Source organism: Ambystoma mexicanum, chromosome 9, assembly GCF_040938575.1.
Source record: "Ambystoma mexicanum isolate Mex_15411 chromosome 9, UKY_AmexF1_1, whole genome shotgun sequence".
Classification (NCBI taxonomy): domain Eukaryota; kingdom Metazoa; phylum Chordata; class Amphibia; order Caudata; family Ambystomatidae; genus Ambystoma; species Ambystoma mexicanum.
Genome location: NC_090931.1, coordinates 669,885,534 through 669,895,758, shown reverse-complemented (window position 1 = coordinate 669,895,758; position 10,225 = coordinate 669,885,534). Strand labels below are relative to the sequence as shown.

Here is a 10,225-nt window from a genome sequence, read left to right as displayed (position 1 = left end):
ACTCTTACTGTTCACCTGTTTATTGTTTACATTGTTTGCTAGTCCAAGTTGGAGAGGGATGTGATGTCCACGTGATCTGTGACTGACAGGGTCAGAACAGATCACGTGAAGCAAAGCCAATAAATGGAAGCGAGAAAGCAAGACACTCTGCGCTCCAACAACAGAGTATGTGTAGGTGTCCCATTATTGCTCCACGCAGCACGCCCAGCCTGTAGGCCCTCCCTGCCACCCTCCATCACAAATTGCATGCTAGAACTACTTGTAGTTTTGTTTTTCCCATTGCAAGGGTGGACCTACAAGTCCCAGGATGCAATGCGGAAAATAATAGACTGGATCAAAGATTCTGCATGGGAATAGGAAACGTGGCAGCTATGCAACATTGTTTAGCACCAAGAAGGAGAAGCTGCCAAAGACAGCGGGAGAACTGCATTTGCTCATTCTAAATGAGTGCGAAATAGACAGTTGGGTGGTATTAGTGAGGGTTCATCGTTAACACTTTCATGGTTTTAATGCAGTTCATACTATTTTGCTGTGTACAAATTACGGGCACAGATCAAGGCCGGTTTGGGTTGCAGAACACACGCGATTTACCAACCGAAGAGGGATCACGAAAGTATTTTTTCTTTGTCTATTGTAATCTGCACAGCCCAGAGGAGGGAAGGAGAAGGCGTGAGCTGAGGCGGGGGAAAAATGGATGCCGGACGTTGCGTCAGGCGTACCGGAAGTTCCTCCAGGTAGTGGCTGGTATTGCTACTGCTGTAAAAACATTTTCGTAATAGGGAAGAGCGAGTGTAAAAACAACAACAAAAAGAACAGAAAGAAGAATCTGGAATTCGACCAGCGGTCGGTTGTATAGTTTTAAAAAAATCGGTGGTTCGGCGCTGGGAAGCGGCTGGAAATGGCTGAGTTGGTGAGTGTGATTCGAGGCACGGGGTGTTTACATGTCTGCGAGCATTGGACAGGCATGGAGGGGGCAGCGATACATGCTGAGACGCACAGCCCCTTCATGTGCCAACACGATGTTGGATTTTAATATTTAATGCCGCGCTGATCCTCTGCTGTGTGTATGGAACTGGGACATACCGCTAAAGATTTATATAGATCTCATCCACTCCATATACGCCACCAATTTAAGGAACACAGCGTATATAGGTTGTAGATCAGGCTGGATAATGTTCCATAGTAAAACCCCTCATTTAAAAGAGATATGTTCTGTGTGCATAATAAACACTGGTGATGTTTGTAGATGACGCATATTTCTCCTTTTCGGTCATTTGTCCGATCTCTTGTTTTGGTTGCTTGCATCTTCTCTGTTAATTGGAATTGCTCTCCCAACCTACATTCTTTGTATGCTCTGGTAACTCCCCACCCAATTCTTCTGCCCGCCTCCCTTCACAACGTTGGGATTATTTCCCTTTTTACTTGCACCAGGGAAAGTACACGCATTTGTTGTTATAGGGACGTTTAACAGAACGTTGTTTCACTATTTATATTGAATGAGCAGCCGGCGTCCCATACTCCATATAACCAGTATCCATATAACCAGTATTGTACACGCACTCGTTTGTTAACTTGTTTTGGGATGCTGTCCGGTTTCTGAAGTCTGCGGTTGCCACACAGCTCGAATTGAAGGTGTGGGGGAGTTCGTTTTTTTTCTATGCCTCTTGCAGTGAGTTGGCTATAGTGGCTGACGCTGTATTCCAGCGTTTTAAAAACATGGACTTGTTGGGAATTGTAAGGGACTAGGCCACATGTCGTGCTCAAGTAACGTTACGCAAGGCTGGCCGGACATGCTCTGACACTGTATTTCTATTTTGTTTGTTTATAGTACGCACCCTGCCCAAGGGCATCAGGGCGCATGTTTATAATGCGGTTACAAGTTGCAATAATGGGTACATTACATTTATACATATCTACATCGAGGATAGGACATTTTTAGGCAGAACAGAACAGCTGAGTGTCTCCGGAATCCTGAATCGGTGTGTCCAGGTAAAGTACAACCGGCACTGGCAAATCATACAGTTTTTTGCATTTTGTGTTAGACATTGGTTAGTAATTTTCCAGGCCCTTCCATAAAATGCCTAAATAGTAACACCATTTGCCAGCTGATGCCGTCTTCTTGACAGGTAACGGATGGTAATCGCCCTGAGCGATAGCATTTCCATTGTTTGTAGGTAAATGGTTTTGTACTATGTAAAGAGCCAAACTCGCACCTTGTATCCCTCCTCACCTCCGGTCTTCACTTCTCATCTTAATAGTTTTGGCTTGTAGGCAGCGCTATAGCAACATAAAAGTGGTGATCACTGCAAGGTTTAGAATGAATCTTAATCTCTGGCATTGCTCTGGGTAACCCCTGACACCATTGTTCTTCGCCTGCCAAGCCACTGCAAAAGGGGAAAGACCATATGCAAACCAGACTTGGTCCCACCCCAAGAGGGGACGTCCAGCCCGAATTGCTTGGTCCAATCCCTTCTGCACGAAACCACAAGCTTCCCCAAACATGTTTTCGGCCTTGTTGGGCCTCATAAGTAAGGAGTAGCTTGGGTCTCTAGGTTCAGCAGGCCTGAGTGGGAGGATATGCCCGGACGTGGGTCCCGTGCCTGCCGGACCAAGAGATCCAAGCTACGACTCACTTTGAACCTTCCAGCCATCACCTCTTTTGTTTTGTTGTAGGCAGCGCTTACAGTGCCACCTAACTGCCAAAACTAAAAAGGAACTGCTTTCAAACATACCTAGAGTTGGTTTCTTTATAGTCAGGTTTTTTGTAATGTTTTGTGCAGTGCATGTAAATCTGTCAATAGGGTTACCGGCGTGCCTTGGAGAACTTTGGTGCCTCTTCCTGATATTTTGGTTGATCCTGCCTACAGAGCCAGTGGTAGTGATTTACCTTAAGTTCGCTGTTTGAGTATCCCAGGTGTGTGAGCCTTGTGTGATTTGTATTTATATAGCGCTTTACGCCAAAGTGCTGTACAACATTAAAAACTTTACATCAAATGTCAGCATGTGTGAGAACCAGTGAAGCCTTTTGGAGGATAGTAGATGTTGTTTAATGTTAGTTCGGAATAGAGGGGAGAGTGTGAAGAGCCAATGTGTGCTCATTCCAGTGGAGGGGGACTAGGAGAGTAAAGGAATGAAAGCGGGACAGAGCTCAGGGTGGAACGGTAAGAAGAAAGATTATGAGCGTAGAAAGATAGCAGAGATGGGGGGGGGGGGTGGGTTGTGAGACAAATTATAGAGAGATTTGAAGACAAGGCACAGGAAATTAAACTTTGCATAGAGTGAAAGGAAAGCCAGCACGGAAGGAAAGAGTAGGGTTGATGATCACGAGCAGACAAATGAAATAAGAGATGTATCGAGGTGTTGTAGATATGTTTGAGTGGGCATAGTGAGATCATCAGATGGGAAGGAGATGGATGATGGGGAAAGTGGGGGTGGCATTGGATTGGAGGCCAGGAGAAAAAAGAACTTTTATTTTAGAGGAGCATAATATCAGACCATGTAGAGCCATCTAGTGAGCAAGACAGCTGTTGTGCTCAGATGTCTGGGAAGATGATGATCTGGGTGTTTGCAGAAAAGTGGAAAGAGAAGCCAAAAGATAAGATAGGTTTTCCTAGAGAGGTGGTGTATACGATGAAGAGGAGAGGGCGCAAAACTGATCTGTGGGATGCTCTTTAGAAGTAGACATGTGGTGTTAGGATTCCCAGAGAAGGAGCCCCACCCATTTGAGTTTGGTGTCTTTGCGGTGTAGGGAGGAGAGAGTTTGAAGGATGGAGTGATATGGTTGACAGATCAAATAGAATGAGGTGAGGCAGTAAGCGGTAGACCTGGACAAGAGTAGTTTTTGTGGAGTGTCTTTTGTGAAACCCATATTTCGGATTGTCACACTGCTTGTTTGACTTGAAGTAGTAGATTGTGCAGTTAGACGGGTCGTTTATAGATTTTGGAGTGGTGGGGCAGAAGGGAAGTAGAACATTAGAGGGATTGTTCGACTCAGCAGTAGTTTATTTTTGTTTTTTTAATAGGATGGGTATAACTGGCCGCCACCTTGCAGGTGGGGAGATGGTGAGGTGGGAGCAGGTTGACGGGAGCAACATCTTGGATAGTTTGGAGAACTAGACGGATTGGTACAGTGGAGGAATCGCATCAACTAGTCAGGGAAAGTTGGAGAGAAGCGCCTTGGGGGTTCCTTATGACTGCGTATTTAGAAGCTTTTTCGTTTTCCAAAAAGGTGGAAATCCCTCTACTAAGAACAAGGTGAGATAGTCTGATCTTTGGGATGGTGCCACCCAGGATGGTTAGCAGATGCATTTAATCTCCCTGTGCCATATCGGAGGAGAAATATAAATTTGCATATTTCTGGTCCATCCCATGACAACAGAGTACTATGCTGCTTAGAGCTTCTCCTTGGATCAAGAATACCAACAGAAATTTCGGATCTAGAAGCACTACTGTTGTGTTTAAGTGAACCACTGCACCTTAAAATGAAGGGATGGATTTTGTCAATTTGTTGGAAAGCCTGCATTCTAGTTTTGTTTGGCTGTAAAATGCCAGGTGCCACTGCTCAGCTGCGTCGGGTGGTAACAATTGGGTGGCATACAAGGAAGCCTGATATTTCTATCACTATTCTCATAGCGGGCAGTGGGTTGATACATGGGGGCCATTGGTGCACTTCTTGCTTAAGTGTTTAATGAGCCCACTGTCCATTTCTGTAATCACTCTGTATTAAGTTGGAGATGGTGTTCATATTTGCAGAAGCTTTTCCCAGGTCAGGTGGGTGTTGCTACACTAAAATGTTGCATTTTTGTAAGCCACGCAAGGGAGACCTTAACAAAGACTCACTACTCCACAGTACTATTCTCCTAGCCACACAAGCCACTTTTCTCTCCTCGCAGTGGTAACCATTTGTCTCCTCACTGGTGACTGCCATTCGCGTAAAGATGGGTGACTAACAGAGGATCCGGGCACTTGAAAAACAAGCACCCACTTACCTACATTGCTCCACTGCCTAGGTTTAATACAGAAGACCATTTCAAGTGTCTGAGTAATGGGTTTTATTGAACACAAATGCAACAGTACTCTGGCGAAGGACGGAACTATCAAGCTCACTGTATATTTTGTAATGCTTTTTCTAAAACTAGGATGGCCACTAGAGCAGATTTATAAACTACCTGTTGGCTCAAAGTACTTATCACCCTGCCTAAAATCATACCAAAAGGGAACACCCTTTTGATCTTGATGTCAACATCCCCAAATCTCTAGAACAATATTCCCAAAGACTTGAGAATGAAAACTTTGACAAATTAAAAACAAAAATCTCAAAGCAGAGAAAGCCTTCCCTGATGCTTTGGAAAGTGTGTGCTATGAACAAGACCTTTTGCAAAAGTGTCCCCGTGATGAGAACCGTGTTAAGCTGTTACCATACTTTTTTTTTTTTAAATAAATCTTTTTTTATTGGTTTGTTAAACAGAGAACAAAAAGAAGAGAAAGAAAGGTAGCACTTTCAGCATGAGTACACAAAAGACATTAGGAGACCTATCATCAAGATCGCAATAGACAGGGTGCTCAACATATTCCTTGACAGTTGTGTGGTTCTGCGGGGGGGGGGGACTGGGGTTCGAATTCGGAAATCCGCACCCTCCACCCGGCAGCTGCGTAGGGCGTCGCCGCTGTCCCTTGTTTTGGTCTTAGCATTTATAGTTCCCATTTTCCCCATATTTTCTGGAACTTACGGGGGGAGCCCCTTGCATTATAAATTCGCCTCTCCAGGGAGGCGCATCTGTCCATTTCATTGGACCATCTGTCAATGGTTATCCCGTCCCCCGAGCCCCATGTGGCTGCCGTGAGTCTCTTTCCAGCACCAAGTGCTACTCCTAGAAACAATCTTTCATACTTGTTAAGGTCAGTTTCGCCCCCTATACCCAGTAGGATAAGCTTAGGGTCTCTCGGGATTGTGGAGCCAAGTATTCCGGAGAGGCGGAGTAAACACGCAGTCCAAAACTCCTGTAGTACCCCACACTCCCATAACAAATGGTAGAAGGTGCCCTCTGCCCTCTTGCATCGACTACATTCTGCGGTTACATCCCCATCCCAACTGGCCATTTGCGTTCTGGAGTAGTAGGACCTGTGCAGAATTCGGAGCTGAATCAGCCGGAGTTTGGCATCTATCCCTATTTCCCTCGGGGACATCAGGGCCTCCACCCACTCCTCCGCCTCTAGTGGCCCTAGGTCCTGTTCCCATTTAGCCCTGAGAATGTCAAGTTCTCTGGATCCAAAGGAGTTAATTGCCTGATAGAGGGTGGAGGTTACCTTATGGGGGATGGGGTGCGGGAGTATGTTTGTTTCCAGGGGAGAGCAGGCAGGTATATCGGCCAGGTTCGGGAGTTGGGTGTTAATGGCGTGTGTGAGCTGGAGGTATCTGAAGCGGTCCATGGGTGACAGCCCGTGTCTCGTTCGCAGGGTTTCAAAGTCCATCATTCGCCCCTCCTGGACTATGTCCGCCAGTGTGGTTATCCCTTTCCTCTCCCAGGTTTCGAAATGGCCCATTTTTTGTATTTCGGGAAGGTGTGCATTACGCCAGAGGGGTTGGATCAGGGTTGGTCTGTCTGCCCAGCCTAAGTATCTATGTATCTCCCTCCAAACTCGCTGTCTGTGACGGGACCCTGTCGGCGTTGCTCTTAGGTTCCTTGGGCTATCATATAGTACGTGCAGGGGGGATGGCAAGCCATTGTCCCCTGTCTCCACGCGGATATGTGGTAGCCGCGGGTCTCCGTGTAGCCATTCATTTGCCACTCCCGCTTGTGCCGCCCAATAATATGTACGAATGTTGGGCAGTCCTATACCCCCATCCCACACAGAGCGATAGAGCGTTTTCAGGGCAATGCGCGGCTGTTTCCCTCCCCAGAGAAGTGTGCGGAGAGTCCTGTTTATATCTGCGAATATTGTGGCCGGGATAGGGAGCGGGGCATTTTGGAGGACATACAGAAATCTCGGGAGAGCCAGCATCTTAAAAAGTGCCACCCTCCCGAGTAATGAAAGTGGGAGGGAGTGCCAGTGGGTGACATCGTTCTCCAGTTTTTCCATTATCGGGTGTAAGTTCAGTTTGGGGAAGTCCTCCTGTGTTTGGTTAATTCGTATACCTAGATAGGTGAAGCCCAGGATTGAAACGGAGTATGGACAGGGATCTGGGATTGCTTCCTCCCCTCCCTGTACCGGGAAGTAGATTGTTTTCTGTGTGTTGACCCGTAGTCCCATGAAGTGTTGGTATTCCTCCAGGGTTCTAGTCACAATCGGGCAGGAGATTATTGGGTTGCTCAAATATATCAAAAGGTCATCCGCGTACAGCGAGACCCGTTCCTCCCCGCCCCGTGGGCAGGCGAATCCTGTCCATAATGTATCAGTTCTCAACCGGATTGCCAAAGGTTCAATGGCGAGGATAAACAGCAGGGGGGAGAAGGGGCATCCCTGCCTGGTCCCCCTACTCAGCTGAAACGTGGCAGATGATTTCCCATTGACTCTTACAGAGGCCTCGGGGAGGGAGTAAAGGAGTTTAACCCATGACATGAAGTATTGTCCAAAGCCCATGCGTTCCATTATGTCCCACAGGGCATCCCATCCCACTGTATCGAAAGCCTTCTCAAAGTCCACCGCCAGGAGGGCCAGTGGAGACCGGATCTCGTCGGCTCTGTCGAGGGCAATCTGGACCCTGCGGAGATTCATTCGGGTGGACTTGCCGGGCATAAATCCACACTGATCTGGGTGAGTTAGAGATCCAATCACCCCCAGCAGTCTATTGGCGAGGACTCTGGCTAGCACTTTTGCCTCCCCATTTATTAAAGAAATGGGCCTGTAGGAGGCGCAGTGCTCCGGGGGTTTCCCTGCTTTGGGGATCACCACTATTGTCGTTTTTCGTAGGTCTGGGGGGAGGGTGCCCAATTCTGTGTTACCATACTTTTTTAATGCACGTACACCTCGAATCCGCTTTTTAAGAGTCAATAAACTTAAGAGTAGCAGTAGGAGAGAGCAGGCAGCAGAGCGGACAGGAGGCAGAAGCCCTAGACTTCCCTGGAGGGCACCGAGGCACTCTGTCGAGTCAGGGACACCCTCTTTGAGCCATAGGCCATCCGCCTATCGAGTGGTTTACGGCTCTTTCTCTTGTGGTGCAGAGGTGGGGATTAATGACGCCTGTGGGCACCGTGCTTGAATCCCCATTTGGTACCCGGTAGGGGTTGGTCCACTAGTGAGGGACATGGTGTTTTTCTCCTGAAACCTGCCTCGACCAGTTGGGTCGTGTGCAATATCATTCTGTTTTATTATTGTTGGCACCGCTCTGGGGGTAGAATATATGTATATTTATATCCCGTCGGAGTTTGGCACTTTGCCTACTCCGTGAGTTAATAGGATTCCCGTTGGGGTGGAGGATAAGGGCCCAGTGGCGTATCAAATGTGAAAGTGTTCATTAGCAATGAAAACCTGTGACAGGAAAGGTTGTTTACCTATCAAATGTGAAGGCGTTAATTCTCGGGAGATACCTGTGATAGAATAAGTTATTTATTTATCAAATGAGAAAGCTTTCATGATCAGGGGCGCCCCATGCAAGGAGTGATTATTTACCACATGTAAAGCACTAATTCCACAGGTGGACTTCATGATCCATGTCATGCATTTATTTAACAAATGGTCATTCAATTTTATGTGAAATGAGCAACTCTGTTGGGAGCCAAATGGTGTAATATGGATCCAGTGAATGTATTATTGATTGGACATGTTTTCATTATATAAAACAAAAGCTGGCCACGCTTAACCAAAACTCAGTCCGTGCCTTTTTATTTGGTCTCCGATACCCGAGCTGCTGACGGCTTGCAAGGCAAACCCACTGAGAACCCTCCCTGGTTTCTCCCACCTGGCGGTCACCATAACCCCCTTGGGATACTCATTTTTCATGCACATGTGTGCAGTAAGGTGCACTCCTATACTCTGGTCTCCTACAGGTAGGTACTCACTCCTACAGAAAAGGATCAGATTACGTGGTCTGTAATGGAGGAAGACTGTACACTTTTGGAGGCACTGCTGAGATCCCATAGGGGGAAAGAATCGCCCGACTGGGTATAAAAAAAAAAAGGGGGGGGGGATTTGTTATAGGCCCACATAGTCAAGATGGCACAGGAATACGTGTTACAATGGATATGAGCTTAGGGAATTAGCCCAGAGGCCTGTTTCATCATAGGTGAGGTTCCCTTATACATCACCACAGATGACATTTTAGCCATGACTTGTCCTTTTAGAGTTTGTCATTGGTAAAGTGATAAGTGTGGGCTGTGTACCAGGGCATGCTAACAAATGTTATATGCTATGTTATGGTGGAGTGTCTCTTGCAGGTAAGATCATGCTCACCGAAATTCCAGACTGAGAACCTGCGTTTACCTGCCCGGTGTAGCAGCTAGACCCGGAGTACCTCCATGCTCTGAAGCTACAAACCCGACCAAGGATGACATTGTCACCGCTGCTGTAGTGGCTGAAGCAGTTAAGGTAACTATGGACAGACAATCCTCATTGCCTTTGATTATTGAACATGGAGCCTACACCCGGTTGCGCCCCTTTTCAGATGAAAAACCGGTGCCCAAAGGAGAAGGGTATCAAGTTTTGGCCGATCTAGCTCAGCTTATGTTTCGTGATTGGAAAGGTCAGATCAAGAAAAATGGAGGCGTGTGATAGGCATTGCGAGGACCTGCACTACAGACGGTACAGTCCCTCTGAACACAGAGTCTGGATCTGACGTCGCTACAGGTGATGAATGCGCTGGAAGGAGCGTTCAGGCACTACCGAGCCAGGGAAGATTTGATGATGTTCCATGCCACCTCACTGAAGCATGGAGGGCAGTTATCTCAATTCCTTGTGAGAATTGAACACATTTTGTGTTTGGCACATCATAGGGGAGGAGTAGAGACTTCCAAACTGAACTGGTGTCGCTTGAAACAGATCCTTAGAGGGGCCAAAGATGCTGCCATACACATTCTCCAACTGAGACTGTGAGAAAAGCTGGACTCGCCACCTCTGTATGAAGAGCTACTAAGGGCAATAAGGGATTTGGAAGAAACCAGCGATGTTGAGGCCCAGAGTCCTCCTGTTCAAAGCAAGGTCCCAGTGCCCAACTATGCATTCTCTCAACAGAAACAGATTGACGACCTGCAACAATTAGTGAAGAAATTGCAGACACAGTTACTACCCC

At 47.0% G+C, this 10,225-nt stretch overlaps 1 protein-coding gene across 1 annotated transcript in view; it reads left to right on the top strand.

Moving 5' to 3' along the window:
* The first annotated feature begins 649 nt into the window (after positions 1 to 649).
* SUMO1 (small ubiquitin like modifier 1) overlaps positions 650 to 10,225 on the top strand; it is a 179,504-nt gene continuing 169,928 nt past the window's right edge. Inside the window, exon 1 of the mRNA XM_069615510.1 lies at positions 650 to 910. Coding sequence (XP_069471611.1) covers positions 899 to 910 — 12 coding nt within the window. The 5' untranslated portion in view covers positions 650 to 898. The remainder of the gene's footprint in view (positions 911 to 10,225) is intronic.